This window comes from Camelus bactrianus, chromosome 13 (assembly GCF_048773025.1).
Source record: "Camelus bactrianus isolate YW-2024 breed Bactrian camel chromosome 13, ASM4877302v1, whole genome shotgun sequence".
NCBI lineage: Eukaryota > Metazoa > Chordata > Mammalia > Artiodactyla > Camelidae > Camelus > Camelus bactrianus.
In genome coordinates this window covers 12,575,475-12,598,191 of record NC_133551.1, presented here as the reverse complement: position 1 = coordinate 12,598,191, position 22,717 = coordinate 12,575,475, and the positions used below count along the sequence as shown (strand labels likewise).

At 37.0% G+C, this 22,717-nt stretch overlaps 1 protein-coding gene across 3 annotated transcripts in view; it reads left to right on the top strand.

Moving 5' to 3' along the window:
* Positions 1-22,717, top strand: part of PKN2 (protein kinase N2) — a 110,876-nt gene that overhangs the window by 68,365 nt on the left and 19,794 nt on the right. For all 3 annotated transcript variants that reach the window (XM_074376063.1, XM_074376062.1, XM_074376060.1), the window contains 6 exons: positions 7,021-7,206; positions 8,204-8,313; positions 20,215-20,358; positions 20,675-20,750; positions 21,342-21,516; positions 21,734-21,860. In XM_074376063.1, the coding sequence (XP_074232164.1) occupies positions 7,021-7,206; positions 8,204-8,313; positions 20,215-20,358; positions 20,675-20,750; positions 21,342-21,516; positions 21,734-21,860 (818 nt within the window). The remainder of the gene's footprint in view (positions 1-7,020; positions 7,207-8,203; positions 8,314-20,214; positions 20,359-20,674; positions 20,751-21,341; positions 21,517-21,733; positions 21,861-22,717) is intronic.

The following is a 22,717-nucleotide window of genomic DNA, read 5'->3' as shown; positions in this document are numbered from 1 at the left end:
TTCCCCCAAGACCCTGGGATATCTGTTGTTTGTCCCAACTGATTTCCTTTGCCCTAGTCTGCGGTGGCTGGTTCTTATGCCTCTAAATGCCCTCCACTTGGCTGTATCTCTGCCCTGAGAGAGTTCCTACTTTGAAGGGGGGAGGGGGGAACAACCCCTTTCTGTTAGTCTTTCAGGGGGCCCTCAGAGAGGCCAAAGCAGGAATCGACAGTTCTTTCAGAATGAGGTCTCCTCTGCCCTCTGTGGCACCAGGAACTTACACCAGGAATGCAGCCTGCTGTCTTCAGGAAGGCCATTGCGGGTGGAGGGAGAGGGGATGAAGCAAAGGTAAATGAAAATGCCACAAAGCTCTCCTACCCAGCTTTTTTTTTTTTTTTTTGATTAAGCATTTGCCTGGTTGCAGTAAACCTTTGACTGTTAACCCTGATATCTGGTAAAGTTAATTCTAACAATTTTTGCTAGTTTTTCTTTGTTTTCCTGTGTTTCTGTGGAGAAACTGCCTTGCTCCACCATTTTCTGACCGTTACTTACAAAGGTTTTTATGGCCTATGTGAATGTGACATACTTTTGATACACAGGCCTCCCTCATCCCCAGGAATCCTTAAGTTATCTTATCAACATAAATGTCAGCAAGGGCTTTACCTTAAAAATATATCATTAAATATTTTGAGGATATAAAAGTATTCTTCAGAATTGCATGGCACGCTATCACGTTCTAGTGGCTTTGGGTATCAGTAATCTGTTTGTTTGTTTGTTTGTTGTTAATGCAGGCATTAGGGATTGAACCCAGCCCCTTGTGCATGCTGAGCATGCGCTCTACCACTGAGCTATGCCCTCCCCGCCACCAGTCAGCTTCATACTATGGCTGACTTCTACCTTAAAACCTGAAGGACAAATTCACACTTGAACTGTGCTGTTACCACTATTAGGATCAGCCTAAATCTGCAGTGAGCAAATTGAGTTTCTCAATCTTGAGTTACCCTGGGATGCCAGCATGAATTCACAGTGGTGCAACAGGGTGCTTCGGGTGTCTGAAGGAAACCCAGTGTTACTGCACCTCTTTCAGTCACCGCTGAACTGCTAGCTTAAGGTAGTTACAGTTTCACCGTTAGGTGGAGCTACATTCTTTCTGATTGTGTCGTAAATTAAGGAAGCTGGGTGTTCCTGGGTTTTCCTTCACTGCTATAATAAATAACATGAGAAGATCATTGTGGAATAGAAGATAAGGGTTCCAGTCTAAGTCCAAAGTTTGATAAGTTGTACAGTGCCTGGTGAGTACTCACATCTTATTAGGAAGTAAACATGGTTGTTTAAGAATGAAACAAGAGGGGGGACCTCCCTCTCTTGAGAGCCTACTTAGCATGCATGAGGTCCTGATTTCAATCCTCAGCACCTCCATTAAAGATAAAAATACAAACAAACAAACTTAATTACCTGCCCCCCCCAAATTTTTTTTCATTTTTAAAAGAATGAAATAAGACTACTTTATTCTTTCAAGCTACATGTATTACTTTTTCAATAGTTTTTAATTTGTTACAGTATCCTATGAAACAGAACTGTTAGGTATGTCATTAAACTAGGAGCACAGTGAAAAAATTGAGACCCTAGGGTAGCGTGAAATGAGAAAGCTTGAGAACCTCTGGTCTAAACTCTCCATTTTATTTTAAGTGTTTTAAATATTTATTATTTAATGCTTTTATCTTTTCCGTCACGTCTTCTGTAATTCTTACCACGAACCTTCTGTTGCAATTAATCTGATTTGCACACTGCCTGTTTAATGTCTTTGCCTTATCCATCTTCTTACTGTGTTTTTTAAAATCAAAACTGGAATAGAGACCTGTGAAGAACCAAGACTTTGTCATCCACCTAAATGCAGTTAACCCTAGCACAGGATAGTTTAACATTGAACAGATTTTGATAAATATTATTTGATACTAAGGCAGGGGCTGTACCTATTATCTGAGTTTCACCATTTTGTGGCTCAGGGCTGAATGTATTTTTAATATTCAAGAATTTCTGAATGAGTCATTGATTAAAATATGGTTGTCAAAAATTTGGAAATTAATAATATTTTTAGAAAAGTAACAAAGCCGCATTTAAGAAAACCAGCTAATATGGCTGGAAATCATTTTCCTTTTCTATTCTAGTTGGCTCCTCTTCCCAGCTCTTGCTTTTTCAGTTCTCTCTTTCCATGTTCTTCATTCCCTTACTGAACTTCACTCACAGAGATGTAAATCACCAGTCTAAATGGAGGTATCCTATAATTCTTAAGATATTTGGGTTTTTAAAAAAAATTTCTTTAAGGTTCTGCTGGACCTTAAACTACATACGGAGTTAACTAAGAAGAGAAATAGTATTGATGTTACCAAAGGATTAGACGTGATAAAGGATTAGCATGGGTAAGTAGTAGGAGTTTTTACTGGATGCTAGTATTTGTGGTTTGTCTCATTTATACTCTGGTTTCTTTTGTGGTTGTGTGATTATAATTAATATTATATTATTAATATAATTGAATTTTCTAGTCCAAATTTTGTGACATTTACTGATTTTTATAAGAAGATTTTATAAAAGATTTCCTCAGAATTAAAAAAAAAATGTTACTCAGTTCAACCAAGATGAAATACTGAATTAGTAAAATGAATATAAAGGACTTTTTTCAGGAAGTTAAAAGGAATAAAAAAGCACTTACTTGTTCTAATAGAATTCGTAACTACTGCTTATGAATATAAACATTTCCTTCTTAGATTTACTTGTTTTTAAAAATTTCATATTATGGGTTATAAAAGTAAAAAGTATAATTTTAAGCAATTTCTTATATGGTAATGCAACTGCAGTTGTGTCACCTCATAAAAGAAAGAAACTTCTAGATGCTTAATAAAGATCTTAAATCCCTCTAGGTTTTTTTCCTAAATGAAAGCAGGTGTTGAACACTGTCATCTCCTAATACATTGAAATTACTAAAATATTTAGTGAGCTACCAGGGTTTGCAGTAGTAGCCAGATGTTTTCAGTTTTCCCAGGGTGGTGTTTACATGTGAGCATTCACAGTGGGAATAAACTAAGTTTGCCAGTTTAACAACAAGGGAAAAAGCGAACAGAACACACAGGCACAACAAGTTGCTTCTTTTGAAGCAAAATTAAAATACTAACTATTATAATCTGCCTGAATACTTCACAGGTAGATAAGGTTTCCACAGCCTGACCAAACCCATCCTTAGCATCTTTATTGAGACATACTTTATATACTATAATATTTACCAATTTTAAGCATAGTTTTATAATTTTTAGTAAATGTGTCTGGTGGAGTCACCATTATCAATATCCAGGTTTTACAGTATTTAAAGTATAGAATTTGAGAAGTTTTGTAATACATTTTAAGTTGTGAAACCAACATCACGATCAAAATAATTATATCTGTCATCCCCAAAAGTACCCTCATATGCCTCTGAGTAATCCCTCTTTTCTACTTTTCTCATGCTTTCCCTCCCCACGCCTGTCCCCAGTCAGTCACTGGCCTCTTTCTGTCTCTAGATACTAGTTTGCATTTTATAGAATTTTATATTAATTGAATATGGTGTATACTCTTTTTTTGTGAGGGTTGCGGGTAGTCTGGCCTTTTTCACTCTATAAATAATTTCTTTGATACTCATCTATGTTGTATGTATCAGTAATTCCTTTCCTTTTGTTATTAGTAGTATTCAGTTGTGTGAATATGCCATAACTTGTTTATCCGTTCACCTGTGGTTGATATTTGGGTTGTTTTCATTTTGTACTTTTTTCTAATATAGCTGCTAATAACATCCTGGTATAGTTTTTGTGTAAACATAGATTTCACTTCACTTGCGTAAATACCTAGGACTGGTGTGACTGGATCATTTGGTAGTCTGCTGATAATGGGTTCTTTACCCATTTTTATATCTGGAAAGGCTTCATTTTTGAAAGATATTTTCAGGAGAGTTAGAATTCTACATTCATGGTTTCTTTGCTTCCTCAGTACTTTAATTCTTTTTTTTTTTTTTTACCATTTTTTTTATTGAGTTATAGTCATTTTACAATGTTGTGTCAAATTCCAGTGTAGAGCACAATTTCTCAATTATACATGAACACACATATATTCATTGTCACATTTGTTTTCGCTGTGAGCTACCACAAGATCTTGTATATATTTCCCTGCGCTGTACAGTATAATCCTGTTTATCTGTTCTACATTTTGAAGTGCCAGTCTTGCTTCCATTGTTCCTAATGAGAAATCTGCCATCCTAATCTTTGTATGTACATGTCTTTTTACCTCTGGCTGCTTTTAATACTTTCTCTTTATCACTTGTTTTGAGAAATTTGATTATGCTATGCTTTGGTGTGACTTCCTTATTTTTCTTTTGCTAGGTGTTTATTGAACTTCTTGGTTACTTCCAGGGTTTATAGTTTTCACCAAATTTGGAAATTTTTCAGTCATTATTTTTTCAAATATATTTTCTGTTCCCTGTCCTCTATGCTTTTCATTAGGGACTTCAAGTACGCATGTATTAGGCCACTAGAAGTTAAACTCACAGTTCATGTATGTGCTGTTCTTTTTTTTTTTTTTTTTTTTTTACCCTCCAAATCCTTCCTTTCTGGCTTCTATTTTTAATCATTTATATTGCTCTAGCTCAAATTCACCAGCCTTGTCTTTTGCAGTGTGTAATCTGCCATCAGTCCTATCTAGTGTAATATTTTTTAAATATCAGACATTGTAATTCTCATCTCCAGATATTTGTTTTGGGTCTTTCTGATTTCTTCAATGTCTCTATTCAACTTTTTGAATAGATGGAATATATTATAACTGTGTGGAATGTCTGCTAATCCTAACATTTCAGTTTTATGTTGATTTTCATTTGATTATAATTTTTATAATGGGTCCTAGTTTTCTATTTATTTGCTTGCCTGGCATGATAGGCAGAATATTAAGAATGACCCCCAGAATCCCTCACCTGTGACGATGATGGAACATCACTTCTGTGGTAACTATGTTATATGGCAAAGGGGATTTTGCATATGTGATTAAGGCTACTAATCAATTGACTCTGAGGTATTGTGAAGGACGTTTATCTGGGTGGGCTTAATATAACCACTCGAGCCCATTAAAGCAGAGCATTTTCTCTGGCCAGTGACAGAAGGGCAAATCAGAGATCTGAATCATAAAAAGGACTTTATGTACCATAGCTGGCTTGGAGATGAGGTTAGGGGTCACATGACAAGGAATGCAGGTCCTCTCTAGAATTTGAAAACAGCCCCTGGCTGTCAGCCAACAAGGAAATAGGATCCCCATTCTTATAGCTGCAGGTTATTGGATTCTACCAATAACATGAATGAGCTTGGAAGTAGATTCTTCTTCAGAACTTCCAGATAAGAGCCTAGCTTGGCAGACATAATGGTTTCAGCCTCATGAGATCTTTAGCAGAGAGTGCAGACCAGCCCGCCTAGACTCTGGCCTACAGAATGATTAGAAAATAAATGGGTATTGTTTTAAGCCACTGAGTTTGTAATAATTTGCAATGCAGCAACAGAAAACAAATACACCTGGTAATCTCTGAGTAGATGCCAGACATTTTGAATTTTAGCTTATTAGGTGCTGGCTATTTCTATATTCCTACGAATATTACACATATTCTTAAGCTTTGTTCTAGGTCACAGTTAAATTATTTAGAAACAGTTTGATCTTTTAGGTAATGCTTTTAGGTTTGTTATGTGAAACTAGAGCATCGTTTAGTCTAAGGATAATTGATTCCCTACTCCTAGGGCAAGACTGAACGCTTGGTCTGGGGAACCTTCTGCACATCTTGGAAGTTCTGTCACTGGACAGCTAGCTGTCTTTTTTTCCTTTACTTTGCTGTGAAATCTAGTCACCTCAGTCAGTTCAGTCTTAATACTCTGAGCTCTGTGTCCTTAAGTCAGGTAGTCCACTTGGCTCCACCCGCATTCCCCGTCCCTGTGCTGTGTCCCAGATAGTCTCAGGGCAGTACACAGTCTTAGGACGCTTCTCTCAAAGAGCACCGTTCTTCATTGCCAGATGCCCAATGTGTTTAGCAGTAGTTTGTTTCATATTTTTTGTTGGATTTATTTTTTTCAGTTGATTGAGTCGAGGGTAAATACAGACATTTTTTACTTTGTTTGAAGTTCTTTGGGTATTTTTAAATAATTAAAAACTTTAAATAAAATTAAGTTTTAATTATTTAAGTTTAATGGGACAGCTTTTACAGGAAATACTCTGTCTAAAATGTTACGCTATGTGCAGTATCTAAAATTTTAATACTGTGAAGCACCATTTTAAAATTTTAGTATACTGGGTCTAGCCCAAATGATGATGAAGCCATATCTCCAAATGGCTAAGCTCACAGTTCCTCGTTTTCATTTGAACACCTTTTGTATTTATTTGCCTAAGGAAATTACAATTATTTTATGCTTAGGTAATTAAAACCCCTAACTATTTGACTAACTAAACTATTAAAATGGAAAGATAATGTTATTTTATATCTCAAATAGAACAGAAATCCATTTATGAAACAAAAACCTGTAAAGTTCTTTTCTATGTTAACTATGAAACACAGCTGTTATTCACATAGTCAGATTTCCTTGTTTCTACTTTCTGTGTGTTTATTTTAATACACATTTTTTTTAAGCTTTATGTTTCCCCTCCCACATGTTCTGTCCACATAATTCTGTAATTCTTCCGTGTAATTATAAAAATGAGTATTCAGATACACAAGTTTATGTAACTTGTTTTGTTCTGTGCCCCACAGCTAGCTTTTGGGAGGTACTGTTCTTCCTATAAAAATTTTTTTAATTGACTTAAGAGTTTTTAGTAGGCTTCTCTAAATAAAACAGGAAAGATCATAGTTACCTCAGAGATCCTCCCGGAGAAGAGAGGTTACTATTCTAGCAGATCTCCCTCCCTGTCCCCTGCCCCATTTCTGAATAGGTAGCAAAGGCAGTTCTGCATGTTGAGAACTGACGTTTTCTTACTTGGTGTTTGTTTGCGCTGCAGGTACTTTGGAAGTTCGCCTTATGGGCTGTCAGGATATCCTAGAGAATGTCCCTGGACGGTCAAAGGCAGCATCAGTTGCACTGCCTGGTTGGAGTCCAAGTGAAACCAGATCATCGTTTATGAGCAGAACGAGTAAAAGTAAAGGCGGAAGTAGTCGAAATCTCCTGAAAACCGATGACTTGTCCAGTTCAGTAACCAGATTTTTTAACAACTGTGTAACAGATTAGAGGGCCTACATAAAAGACTGAGCAGTGCGGACAGGGAGGAGTGAGAAGAGTCAGCGTTGGGCAACAGACTTTAAAATTATGATTTCCATAATTTGAATTTAAAACAACAAAAGCAAAATGATAGGGAGATAAAAAAAGGCAACAAAATTTTCTTTACTGGAAATATATTAGAAAACTGAATGACATATAGCATTAATTCTTTTGGAATAATGAAATATTGAACATCACTCTTTATGTCGGACTTTTGTGTTACATCTTGTCTCTTGTAATGGTGTACTGACACTTCTTTAAAGTAACATTGAGATTTTGGTAACTAAGCACTAAACTAAACATTTTTAATAGGATACTAGCCTGGTATCCCAGTAGTGAATTGAACTGGGGGAGAGGGTAAAGGTGGTAAGAGTAAAAGACAAGAGGTTTATGAATCGCTTTGGGGACACCTAAAGTATAATCATAAACTACAGTATAAACGTGTAACTAGAGGGAAAGGCACGTGACAGTTCAGCCTAGTACAGAGTGCAGAGGTGAGCATGTCTGTGCTTTCCTGTATAGTGAGAGAGATGTTAGGAAAAGTATGAAAATTGAAATTGTGTAAGGTAATTTTTAGCTAATGTAGAGGGAGAAGACCTGGATGATTGATAATGATACACAAACATGCACACATACATGTGGCAAACAACTACTGGTCACCGTTAGACCTACCAGTTACGTTCGAATATAAATGAAATAGATAGCAGTTCTTATTTGTGTTTTTGAGAAACACAAAGGATAACTTGGGAGGGTCTAGTGGGAGTGTATGTATATATAAAACTAGCCATTTACGATTCAAAAGCTTTAGTAGGGGATAAGAAAAACCTTATTTTCAAAGGATCGTAAGACTTGTTGATACTCAACAATGGCACTTCTATTTTAAAGTTTTTAACATATTCAAGCAAGTTTTTAAATTGTAATTACAGATGATGTCTGTGCAGTTTTGAAGCTAGATAATACTGTGGTTGGTCAAACTAGCTGGAAACCAATTTCCAATCAGTCATGGGACCAGAAGTTTACACTGGAACTAGACAGGGTAAGATGAGAAATTTTTTACTTGAATTTTCATTATATTTATGATAAATTTTATGTTTTAGAAAACTTTGATAAGTTTTATTCTTAACAAAAAGAAGAATCTAAGTGCTTTTGACATTTCTCATCTGATGAGGCGTATGTAAATCTGCCTTATCCGATGGCTTCAGTAGCTTTCATTTGTGCAGCGATTTGAAAATGTGTACTTCAACAGCAAGAAGATCGACAACAAGGTGAGATCTAACGTTGAAATATGTTTTTTTACTTTAAAAATGTGCTCTCTCAGCACTAAGGTGACTCTTCTGACTCACCATTTGTAGGTCATACTGTCAAAGCTGGCTTGAAAGGGAGCTGCCGGGCTCAGGCAGCCCTTCCTCCATGTATCTCGGTGGCTCTCGTGACTCTTGTGACTAGAATGCGATCTGTAACTGGAACCCAGCAGACGTTAACATGGTCCACAGTGGATTCAAATCCACCACGATAGCTTTATTATTTAGATTCTAATCTGTCCCGTGAGGTGTGGGAAGAAAAATTAAAACTTAATCATAATTTTATTTTAAAAATAAGAAAGATAATAAGCTTCTTATCATTTAGTATTTAAATTGATTCATTTTAAAAAGTACATGTATTAGTGAAAGCGAGTTTATAATACTCAGTGTTGATGTGAGGTGGCAATTACTGCTCTAGTGTCTACTCTTGAAGTATTCTTCCAATTTATTTTTTTCCATCTCACAGCCAGCATCTAATCAGGCCCTCATTGTTGCTTTCCTTGGTTCAAATACTGTGTCTGCCATTTAAATATTAAATGTATTCGAACAAAATGCTCAAGTTTTTATGTTTACCGATTTATCTTTAATGCTGTCTACTTCATTGAAATGTGTGAGGATTAAATTCATGTAAAAATCCTAGGCTAGTGGTAAGAACTCAATTAATGTTGGCTATTTTTACCAAAGTAATTTACTAACTAATCTCCACGTGTCTGAGTACCAGGCTGATCTTCAAAGAATAGTACTTTCATCTTGGCATTCATTCTCTGGTTTAGGGTCATTCATTTATTCGTAAAAAATTATTATATTATTAATTCATTTAATCAACAAATATTCATTGATGCTTCCTAAGTTCCAGACACTTCCAGGTGGTAGATTAACAACAAACAATATAAACAAGGTCTCTCAAGATTCCCTCAAGGAGCTTCTATTTCAGTGGCCTCTCAGATTATATCTGATTATTTGCAGACTTCTTACCATCTCATCTGAAACTGTATGATTTCACTTAAAAGGGTGTTGAGGACTTAGAATGAATGCTCGGCTAAGGTGATTATACTTGTTGCAGGTGAAGAGAGAGACATAATGGAAAAGTTGATTTTTGGGATTGTATGAAGAACGAGTTTAAGGGGATAGAGACCAGAGGCGTATAAATTGGCAGGATGCTACTCCAGTACTACAACTGTAAGATGAAGAGAACTTCAAGTAAAATGTGGCAGTAGGAATAGAAAGAAAGAGATACATGTAGGAATTGCTGTAATGAAACTCTTAGGCTTAAGCACCACTGATTTTCTCTTCAGTGCTAGGCAGCATTCTAGATGCTGGTGGTGATTGATCAGAATAGTCAAAGGCCTATACTTTGCACCTTATATTTTAATGAGGGATAATAAATAGTAAACAAGTTTTTTAAAAATCTGCAAGTGCAATGAAGTAAATACGGTGGTATAATGAGGCGGTGGGGTCTACTTTAGGTAGAGAACATAATTGGGGAAAGTCTCTTTGAGGAGGCTACATTTAACTTGAGACCTGATGGGCAAAAAGTTGCCGGACTTACCAAAGATGCAGCTAGAATTTTCCTAGCAAAGGAGACAAAACATACAATACCTTGAGGTGGGAGAAAACTTGACGTGTTTTAAGAGTAAAAATCATAAGACAGATCAGTGTGGAGAAGTAAAATAGCAGATGTAGGTGGGTGTCAGATTACTTGGGCCTTTACAGTCTGTGAATTAGAAGGCAGCTGAAGGCTTTCGATAGGGGAGTTGGCATCATCTGATCAGATGATCTGATAGAAGTCAGTCCCATTCCCTACAGGAGGTAGTAAGAGAGTCATTAGCCCATAATGGGAAAGAGCTTATGATGAAAGAAAACAAAGGTCTAACAGTCAAATCGTAAGCAGTATTCCCAAGAATAGAAAGAGAAAGAGGGCTTGCCAAAGAGAAATGGAAAACTCTGGGTTCGATCAGATCATAACCTTATAAAAATTTATCCAGTGAAGAATTGCTGGGATGGTGAGATGATGAAAATCCTCTTGCATATGAAACAGTTGAAGGAAAATGGGAGTTCAAGTCTATTAGAAAAGAGATTTAATAAAGATTTGTTAACTATCTTTAAAGTTAAAAGGAGGAAGATGTAGGAAAAAAATTAAACTAGGGATAGCAATGAGATTTCCATTTGTGTGTATTGACTCTGATGGATTGGTAGTAACTTTCTGGAGCTCAAGGTTTACTGTGTGGGTCCTTCTTTTCAGAGAAGATTATGCTGACCAAGTCGCTGTGTTAACAGTGATGGCCAGATGCTTGGCAAAGGGGCAAGTGGTAAGCTGCAGTACACAGTCGTTCCATCCTTTGATTGACTGTACTTCGTGGGTGTAGAGGACAAAGCCAGTCAGTGATGGCAGATTTCATTTCAGTGTAAAGACTAATACTGTTAAAAAATGAAATGAGCTGCTCTATAAAGTAGTAAGTTCTCTCTCAATAAAGTTGAATGAGCAACCTAAAAGAGACTTTAAGGGAATTCTTGTATCAGATAAAGATTATACTTCCAAGATTTTTTTCAACTCTGACAGTTTCTCTTTCAGAGCAAGAGGAGGCCTAGCATTGTTTCATGCTATAAATCAACTAAACAGTTAGACGAATATAATTCGGTGAAGCCCATCAGAGAGAGAAATACAGTTGAGGTCCTTAGTGTTTATAGATATGATTTTCTGTTGTATTATGTTTGCATCTTCCTTCTAAACTGTGTGAATACATATAAATAACCATGATTATAAAATGTTTCAGTTTCCGCTCATACTTAATGGAATAGATTGGCTGTAATGTTGGCTTTGAAGCCAAACTGGATTCATTGACCACCTGCTGCTTGTTAACTGTTTGGTGGTAGACAAGTTACATAACCTTTCTGCTGGGCATTTGTTTCACCATCTCTAAAATGAGGGTGAAATATAATCCTCACAGGACTGTTAGGAAGAAATACTAAGGTAGTGTATAAAATGCCTTGTGTTGCCTGGCACGTTCAGCTCTTCAACGATATTAGTTCTTTCTTTAACCCTAGGCTTTGGCATGTGGCTGTGAATTTGAGTGTAAAGGAAGAGCATGTTAGGTAATGGGGAATTAACTGGTTGAATGTCATTTTCATTTCAGAGCCTATTTAAGGTAATTATAGGATTCTGATGAGTGATATGATCAAAATGAAAGTTAAGAAAGAGATTGTTAGAGGGAAAATGGTTGGTTAGATTTCTCTTGTAGCAAGGTTATTGAGTTAGAGTTTTACATTTAAAATAGGAGTTAAAAGTAATTGTCTTGCCAGCATTTACAGGTAAGGAAACTGAGGGCCAGAGTGATTCGCTATTAATAAATTTCAAAGCTGATACTAGACCTTGAGTGTCCCTCAGAATAGAAGCTCTTCCCTCTGTGGTAATTTGTATGAGATAGATGACAGTGGCACAAAGAGGAAGCAGCAGAAGACGACGAAAACCTGGTAAAGAGGAAATAGTTAAACATGACCCAAGCTGCAGCTTAGAAAACTAGAAAGACCGATAACCATTGCTGGGTTTTTCTTTACGTGCAATTGTAATCTTCACCTAAAGTTATTTTTCTTCTTCATGGCGTCAGACTTTCTTCCCACTTGGGAGTCATCCTCCCTTTGAAACTTTGAAGACACTGCGTGGCTGAGTAAAGCTGTTCATCCCTCAGGCCGGCTAGACCTTCTGCATTCCTGATATGCATGCTACTTTTCCCTAATTGGATTATACACTCTTCTTGGACAGAGACCACCTTCCTTATTATAAGTCCTTCTGTTTACATAGTGCGCTTTACTTTTTCATGTGCTTTTTTTTAATCCCTTATATTAATAGAAAATTTATTTATAGAAAATGTTTATAGAAACATTTACAGAAAATAATTGTTTTAAACTGACATGTTCATGCCCAGCATTTTGCCTCAAATGCCAAATCTCTTTTCTTTGGCATTTTGGAACTAAATTGTCTGCACTGTTTCTGTCCTCTCCAAAATACAAAGATTAATAGGTCTTTTTAGAATTTTAAGATACTCCAGAAATGATCTGCATCTAGAATAGTCTAGAGAATTTCAGATTATGCTTTGGGGAGCTCAGGGCTCTGCAGAATTGTTTCAGGAGGCCACATAGAGCCCTTTTTTGGTTTGTTTTGAGATTCTAGGTAACATGTCATTTGGAATTTGCCACTTTAAAAAAACAAAGTTTGAAAACTGCTGATGTAATCCAGCCCCTTCATTTTATAGATTAATCAGGAAATCGTGGCCTAGGGATTCAGTAACCAGTCTAAGCTGTGATCTAGGATTCCTAAATGTGCTATCAGTGCTGTGTTCTTTCTATTCTTATCAGGTAACCCTTTTTATATTTTCTTATAAAATTTGGTCTTTATTAATGTTTATCATAAGAAATTACATAGTTATTGTGTCTATTTTTTCTGAATTCCTCAGCCCTCTTGTTGTAAAAAGTTTAATCCTCCCATGAGAGATTGAAATAAAAGGCAAGAGTCCTTACATCTAACTTTTTCTCATTCACAGTTCCTTTTGATTAACTTTGCTAATGTAATAGCGGACAGTCTGTATCAATATGGAAACAAGAAAGGGCCCTGTCCTTAGAACTGAAACTTAGAAAAATTGTAGCAGGAATCAGTTCTGTTAAGAGTAGAGCAACAGAGGGAGGGAGGGTGGGTGTAGCTCAGTGGTAGAGTGCATGCCTAGCATGCGTGAGGTCCTGGGTTCAATCCCCAATGCCTCCATTTAAATAAATAAACCTAATTACCCCCCACCTCCCACCCCCCAAAAAAACAAGAGTAGAGCAATAGAGAGTGGTCACTGATCAATGGGAAAGGAAGAAGAGGACACTGCAGGAGTGAAAGCCAGTAAAAAGGTGGTAGGATTAGTAGATCAGAAGTAACAGTAGGGTTGAAGGATCAATGGATGTTGAGGGACTAGAGAGAGAGAGCACATGGGGCTATATTCAATGTCTTGTAATAACTTGTAGTGGAAAAGAATCTGATAAAAGAATGTGTGTGTGGTGTGTGTGTGTAAAACTGAATCATTTTGAAACTAATACAACATTATGAATCAGCCATCCTTCAGGGAGGAGGGTATAGCTCAGGTGGTAGAGTGCATGCTTAGCATGCATGAAGTCCTGGTTTCAATCCCCAGTACTTCCTCTAAACATAAGTAAAGCTAATTACCTCCCACCCCCCAAAAACAACATACTTTTAAAAGAAAAAGATAATTTTAAGGAATTATGTAATTATTTTCTAGCTCTAGTATTATAGTTGAGATTTCTTACATGCTTTTGATTTCTTATCTTTGATTTTGATCTGCTTTTCTCTCTGAAAGATCTTAAGATTTTTATCTGTTATTCCCCTGGGACTCTGAGATTTCACAGGGGTGTCCTTTAGTTACAAGTGATTTTCACTGGTGAGTACTGTAGAGCACCTTCAGTTTTGAAAGCTGATGTGCTTTAGAATTGAGAAATGACTTATTTATCTGATCATTTCCTCTTCCCCATTTTCAGTGTCTTTCTTGCTAGTTGAATGTCTTAGATTGATCCTCTGATTTTTTTTATCTTTTGTCTATTGTCTCTCAATTTGTCTTTTTGTTCTGCTCTCTAGGAAATTTTGATTTATTTGCCAACACTTTTATTGACAGATTTATATCATATTTTTAATTTCTGAAAGTTTATTCTTTCTTTTTTCTTTTGAGTACTCTTTTTCTCTCATAAGGACAGTATCCTCTCTTACATCGTAAAGAATATCAATTTTAAGTTTTCTTCCCCCGAACTGTCTTTATTTCTTCTGAGATGCATTTCATGATTTCTTTAGCATATTGCAGATTTGGTGAAAAGTCTGGCCATCCTTGACTCCTTAAGAATGAGCCATTAGAAAAATTACTGGAAGTTCTGCATTTGAGGCTTTTCCCTACCCAAGTTCTGAACTAGTTAAAAGAAACAAAGATGTGACTAATGGAAAGTAAAATGTTATCATAAGCTGATGTTTGAAAGTGTGGTTGGATGTGTAACAATAATGGGGTTTTACCCAGTCCCTTAGATCACTGTGGGCACCAGCCCATGTAAAGCTTAAGGCGTAGCCGAGAAGAACAAACTGTATGCTCTCATTTAACAGCCTGGCTCTCAAGAAAAGGAGGGAAGAAATGGGCTGGATTATTCATGTCCAGTTTCTCTCTCAGAGTCTTTTATCAGGTAACTCATTGTAGGGGATGGGTAAGAGGGTTAAGGTAGAAACCCAGATACATAAGGGAAAAGTGAGAATTATTCCTCATAGAAACCACGGTGTTGAGAAAGAAAGATGCTTTCCTTCCTATAAAAGGATAGAAATGCATGCAAACATCGTAATGGGGCATGAAGCATCTTAATGTAGAACAAGCCATAGAATAGGAATACAAAGAAAATTTAATTCTTTCATGTATGAGCTGTCTGATGTTAAGAATATTATTTAATCTGAGCTGCTGTTTTTTTAACTTAAAATGAAGCTGTAATAATACCCTTTTTACCTCTCTTTTGCTGTTTCCAATTCTTCTGTTATCAAATGACACATATCCTCTGAGACTATGTGAATCCTCCGAGACAGTGAATATTTAGAGTATCTAAACAACAACCCATTTAACATATTATTTCAAACTTCCTTGAATGCATCAACCCCAGGATGCCTTTGCTCTGTGTCGTTTTAGCAGTGAATTGTTCTGAAATCTTAAATTCAGTATCCCAAACTGTCACCAAATCTCTTACTCCCCTCAGTGAGATAACTGCGTAAGGCACCTAGATTAGGACCTTGCACATAATGGTTATGTAGTTAGTGGTGGCTCATGTTATTCTTGTTACTCCTCTGCTTCTGTTGTTTCTTTGTTACCACAAAGCTAGATGTCTGGTCAGACATTTCCATTTACTTGATTATTCAGGAAGTTGTTGAAGAAGGGGCCGTCAGCCCCTTACAAATTTTATTTCCTTCTCTGTTTTCCCTAAAACCAGTGTTACCCTGAGCCACTTCCTTACTGATGCCCCCACAGCAGCTTTCAACCTTGTCTGTGTAGGTATATCGGTTTGGTTGAGGAATAAGACACACCATTAGAAATAGGAACCATATGTGTATACAGTGAGGCAGAAAAGTTGGTTTGGAATAGTAGGGAGTCTTTGGAACTTTTTATTGGATGTGAATTGATATAGGGCACTGTTACACATAACTGTGCCAGCACCAAATAGTGTCATAATTGTTTACCTGTTTCTTCTACTCCCTGTGAATGGAGCAGAGTCACCCGCATCTATAGGAGGCAGACTTTTCAAACAAATTTACAGCTTTATGTTCTCCATTATCTCAGTCTCTTTACTCTCCTCGTGTTTCTCATCCTCCCCAAAGATCCTAGGTTGTTCCTGCTTTTCGTCACATTAGTTGCAGCTGAGACTCGCCCTCATTGGACTCCTGAAAGGAAATCAGATGTTACTGTTCCCCACGGCGGTAGTTTTCTCTCTGCCCCCTAGTGGGTTCCCACGGCCTCCCTTCACTGGCCTCTTTGTCTCTGGAGGCTGATGGCTGCGAACCTGAACCAGTGGGCTCTGACTTGAAATGGGAGATGCTGTTAGGAGGTCTGAGGGCAGGAAGAGAGAGAAGTCAGGAGGCTCGTCTCTCCTGTTTCACGGCCGTGATCATCTGTGGCGGCAGCTCCTGTTTGGCACTTCCTTTTCCAGGACCCCGTTTTCACTGAATGTTGGTAACTGTTACATCTTGCTCATCCAGGCTAGGAGTGGTAATAGATCTCTGCTGTTGCTAATCCTCAGGTGCTTCCCATTTTTGTTGGTTCCTTTACCTAATCACACCTTCATAAATAGTCAACTTTTAAAGCAAACTCTTTGAGTGCATGATCTCTTTACTGCTGGGACCCTAGTTGCTGTTTCCCAGGCCTACGTTGTCCTTAGAAGCCTATTGAAGACCAATTAATCGAAGACCAATTAGTGTGACATCTGCCATGTGCACCTTCACAAAATCTCACCTTTCCTTGGCTTTTGAATTTTCCATGCTTTGAGTAATTTTCTCTTTTAATGGCTACAGAAAGTTTGCTTTTTGCCTTTTCTTTTCAGCAGTGAAATCTGGTTCTCATTTTCTCATTTTTAAGAAGTAGTTACTGATTATCTATCAGAGGTTCCCAAACTTTATTAGATAAGTATCCAAAATATGTGAAGAACTCACACAACTCAATAGCAAAAAAAAACAGTTTGATTTTTAAAAAGGCAAAGAAACTGAATAGACATTTTTATAAAGAAGGCATCCAAACAGCCAAGAGATACGTGAAAAGGTGTTTAACGCCCCTAATCATCAGGGAAATCCAATTCAAAACCACAGTGAGATATCACATGTTAGAGTGGCTGTCATCAAGAAGACAGGAGATGAGTGTTATTGAGGACGTGGAGGGAAAGAAACCCTTGTGCAGTACTGGTGGAAGTATAAATTAGTTCAGCCAGTCTGGAAAACGGTATGGAGGTTTCTCAAACAATTAAAAGTAGAACTGCAAGTGATCCAGCAATCCACATCCTGGGTGTGTATTCAAAGGAAATGCAAACGGGGTGCTGAAGAGATCCCTGCACTCGCATGCTCCTTGCAGCGTTACTCACAATGGCCAAGACGTGGAAACAGTCTGTGTGTCTGTCCATGGATGAAATGGATAAAGAAAATATGGCCTATATATAACGAAATATTACTCAACCACGAGAAAGAATAAAATCCTGCCACTGTCACATGGATGGCCTTGAGGACATTATGCTGAGTGAAATAAGCTGGACAGAGAAAGACAAATACTGCATGGTATCACATGTATGGAATCCTTAGAAAAGAGTCAAACTCATAGAAACCAAGATTAGGAGAATGGTTGCCAGGAAATGGGGAAAACAGGGAGAGGTTGGTAAAAAGGAACAAACTTTTGGTTAGACCATGAATAAGGTCTGAGCATCTAATAAATGTGTATAATGTGTAATGTAATGTATAATGATGACTAGTTAATAACACCGTAGTATGTATATGAAATTTGCTAAGGGAACAGAACTTAAATGTTCTCAGCAAATGTATATATGTTTATTTATATAGATATAAACCAGGTGATGGGTGTGTTAATTAGCTAGACGGGAGGAATTCTCTCACAGCGTGTGTATGGATGTGTGTATCAGATCGTCCTGACGTATACTGTCCCTGTCTTACAGTTCTGCTTGTCAGTCATACCTCAGGTTTTAAGAAGTAGTTACTGATTACTTTCAGGCCTTACAGAGACTTCAGGCAAGCCATACAGATTCCTTAGATCTGCTACAGGGTTTCCTCTTTGATTCTAGGTTCAAATTCATAATACCACAAGACGAAACACAGGTTGAGACAGTTTGCCCCTGTTACCAATCAGTACTTAGATCATAACTGCTCAGCTATTTTGGTGGTGATTTCATTCCATCTAGAACTTTGTGGCCCTTGAGGTTTGACATTACCTGCAAGCATGCCCTTGCTTCCCATAAAGGAACTGACCTCCTTCGTCTGGAAAATTCCAGCAAATGATCAGTCACATTTGCAGTTTAAATTCAGCAAACGTCAGTGGCATGTCCTTATATTATGGGTGCTTTTCAGATGCTGTCTCCTTGCTTTATCTCTCCAGATCACACTGGATGTTAGGAGTTAAAGTAGGATCGGGGTTCCATGAGACAGTGTTACGAGTACTGACATAAAACTTCAGAATCTGCTTTCGATCACAGCCACCCTCCACCTTAAGTTGTGGAGAGTGATACCCACAGGGAACAATGCAAAGCAACCAAAAATGAAGAGCTTTATCCCTAAAATTTCAGTGTAGAATTCCAGGAATGCTAATTTAAGCCTTGAGATAACCTTCCATCCCACATCTCTGGTCTTTCTAACATACCTTAGTTTGAAGCATGGAATAAAGAGAAGAAAGAGAAATGAGTTAATACTTGAGTTTTACCAAATTGACTAGAAAGAATATAAAGAAGGTGATTGGATCCTCTCTCATCCGGACAGAGTTGTAATCTTACCATTTTGGCAGAGTGAGAAGTATAAGAATTTTTAAGAATGACTGATCGCATCCCAAACATGCACACTGCCTGCACTCGCCTGGTCCACAGCAAGTTTTCCTGCCTGATGCAGTGGAAGAAGATAGGAGAAGCCCACCCCTCCTCCTGTACATTGAAACAATGCAGTCTGAATTACCAGCCCCAGAGCCAGCTATTTAATTTATTTCCCAAAAGAACTGGTTTCAAAATGCTTAAAATTTTAAGTTGAATAAAATATTATAGCACTAGTACTCACCACTTCTAAATGTCATTTTCTGATCTTAAAATAATTACACTCTTTCATGACGAGTGTTCTCTCCCATGATAATTATGTATCAGAGAAAAGAAATGGGATAGGAGGTCCTGGGCACACATGTTCGCTGGCGTAGACGTCTATTTCCAGTCCTTTTTTCCTGATGGGCTGTGAGACCTTCTGGCATGTTGTGTCTTGCCTCATTTTTTCATGTTCTGTTTTTTATAAGTGTTTTGTGTGTTCATTTGCATCAACTAGTTTTACCATTTAAACTCAGATGATTTTTATTATGCATACTAGGAGCTTACATAATAAGATACATAAGCTCACAAATTGAAAGCTTTTATATGAAAGAAGTAATTTATTTGTTGAGCCTAAAGGGAAAAACATTTATCTCTTTTTGTGGCTGATCCACAAAATCCTGAAAAACAAAATAATGGAGAAGTCTTGTGCTTTATAATTAAAATGTATGTAGATTATGGCTTACATGTAGAAGTCAGTTTATGGCTTGACGTACAGTTTATAAACTGTGTACATTTAATAATTGATTGTTAAAGCCTTAAATATGTTTTTCCACATAAGCATTATTTTTAATGACTACAGGGTATTCCCTCATATAGACATGTTATATACACTTGTTCCTGTTTTGGGCGGTTTGTTTGTTTGTTTGTTCATTTTTGATGTTGTAATAAATGAGCATCTTTCTATATAAAACTTAATCTGAATTTCCTGTTTGCTCCCTGCCTACACAGACCCAGTTATCACTAGTCCTATAACCTGGTGATATTCTATTGAAGATTTAATGACCTAACATTCTTAAAGTGTTTGACATAGTATGTGGGACACTGGAAGTACAGAATAAATGCTGTTCGCAGACCTTTTCCTGATTCAACATTGGAATAAGGAAATAAGAAGGTTTGAAATGGGCTCTTTGAGGTGAACACTGAGGTCTTTTAGCAATGACACAGCAAGTGATGTGAAGTGGAGGAGGAAAATCCAAAAGATTGAAGCTACGAGACGGGAAAGGGTTTCTGTGGTGCTTCATTTGTATTGGTTGTTCCCAGTTGTGTATTCTTTATCTGAAACGAATACCTTAACTTGATAGTGTCAGAATATGAATTTCTTCCTTTTAGTTAAAATGTATAAGTTTGTTAAAGTAATATATAATAGAGATATAAAGCGCCCTTATAAATAGTGCAAACATTGTGTGTGTGATCTTTGTTTATTGTATTTGTATTTTATATTTTTTGTGATATTTTATTCAAGTGTGTGTCCAATGATGTCTCCCCTGTTTTCTTTATTTTTTATTTAATTATTCTAGTCACGTGAACTGGAAATTTCAGTTTATTGGCGTGATTGGCGATCTCTGTGTGCTGTAAAATTTCTGAGGTTAGAAGATTTTTTAGACAACCAACGGCATGGCATGTGTCTCTATTTGGAACCACAGGGTACTTTATTTGCAGAGGTAATAAATGTATTTTATTAAATATGCACAACTACAGTTGAAACGACACACGTAGGCAGCATGAGAAAGAAGTGGGAGGAGTGTTAGGCTGAGTGGCAGACGACTTGAATTCTTGGCTCAGTTCTGCCACTGAATAGGTGTATTATTCTAAGACATATCATTTATCTAGGTCTGTTTTCTCATCTAGAAAATGAGGGAATTGAACTAAATTATATCTCAGATTCTCTTAAGTTTTTAAAACCTAGAAGTTAAACGAATTTTATGAACCATAAATCGAATGCTATATTCATGTCAACTTGAATTTTCTTCTCTGCAGGTTACCTTTTTTAATCCAGTTATTGAAAGAAGACCAAAACTCCAAAGACAAAAGAAAATTTTTTCAAAACAACAAGGTAATTACTAAGAAATCAAGTACAAAGTGTTTTGGTGTTATTGTAAATATAAAAAAGTCCACACACTGTTTAAAAAGTGATATCCATCTTTGTTTTTTGTTTTCCTCTTATTTGCTCAGTCATTTACTTCTAGATTTTATTAGGGAATATGTGAAGCACATCCATGAGTTATGGAGGCTGGTGCAGTGCATCGTCACTCAGCTTTAACAGCAGTTAGCTCATGTCCAGTTTCGTTTCATCTCTAGCCTGTCACTCACTACTTCTCAGATTATTTGAAGCAAACTCAGACTTCATATTGATTCATCCATAAATATTACAGCTAGTATATCTAAAAGATAAGAATTCTTTTTTAAACCTTAACCATATATCATTATTACACATAAAAAAAGAGCAATTCCTACCTATTTATTTTTAAAACTGATTTTGCTTTTTTGCACTAGCCTTTAATAACAGTAAAAACTATTTTTAAGTGACAAATTTTGTTTGTTCTTCATAAATTAAAAACCAATGAATATGAATGTTTAAAATATGGCTTTTGGTAATATATTAAAAGATTTCTTGTTCTGCTTTCTTTCATCACCATATCCACAGGCAAAACATTTCTCAGAGCTCCTCAGATGAATATTAATATTGCCACTTGGGGAAGGCTAGTGAGAAGAGCTATTCCCACAGTAAATCATTCTGGCACCTTCAGCCCGCAGGCCCCGGTGCCCGCTGCAGTCCCCGTGGTTGACGCGCGCAGCCCTGAACTGGCGCCTCCAGTTAGGTATGGGACTTAAGTGCTTCGAGACGCACTGCTTTTATGAAGTAGTCGTTGTGACATTCACACATACTGATCGCAGTGAGTCTCTTAAGTCTTGTTTGTTCCAAATAGTATTTTGAAGTTCGTGTTCTGCTTACTTTTAAAACAATAAAATTGTTTGCTTTAATTTTGAAGCTGTTTAAAATACACACTTTTTATTACTGCTTTTATCTTTTATAAGTGATTCTACAGTAACCAAATTGGACTTTGATCTGGAACCTGAACCTCCTCCAGCCCCGCCACGTGATTCTTCCCTTGGAGAAATAGATGAATCTGCTGAATTACGAGATTTGGATACACCAGGGCAGGCAAGGCATTTTAAACCTTGTATAATTCCTTGTCACCAATGAGTTACCAGTAAAAGCGTCCTACTGAATGAGGTACACGTTACAGATGACTAAAAATTGCCTGTCTCTTCTGAGTGAATCGTAAACACCTCCGGGTGCTCTGAGCTGGTGGAGATGGAATAGGCTGCTTAACTAGGAGCACAGGAGCCTGCCTGGTGCTGGATGGCATGCTGCCTGAACACTGTTCATCTTCTGACTAGGGTAATGTGGTTTCTGAAATGCATTGAAGATGACAGTGATGTATTCATTTTATTTAATTGAAATATAGTTATTTACAGCATTCTGTCAGTTGCAGATGTGCAGCGTCAAGATTCAGTATTTTTGCAGATTCTGATCCATGACAGGTTGTTACAGGATGGTGGTGTAACTCCTGTGCTGTACAGTGTATCCTTTTTGCTTTTCCATTGTATATAGTGGTTCGTATCTGCTAATCCCATACCCCTAATTTGTCCCTCCCTCTTTCCTTCTCCCCTTTGGTTACCACAGTTTTGTTTTCTATGTCTGTGAGTCTGTTTCTGTTTTATATACACATTCGTTTGTATTATTTTTTAGATTCCATGTGTTAGTGATACCATACAGTGTCTTTCTCTGTCTGACTTACTTCATTAAGCATAATATTTTCTAGGTCCATCCACATTGCTGCAGATGGCAGAATTTCTTTTTTAATAGCAGGGTAATACTCCATTGTATGTATAGACATCACATCTTCTTAAACCAGTCATCTGTTGGTGGGCACTTCAGTTGCTTCCATGTCTCGGCTGTTGTAAATAGTGCTGCTGTGAAGTTGGGGTGCATATACGTTTTCAAATTAGTGTTTT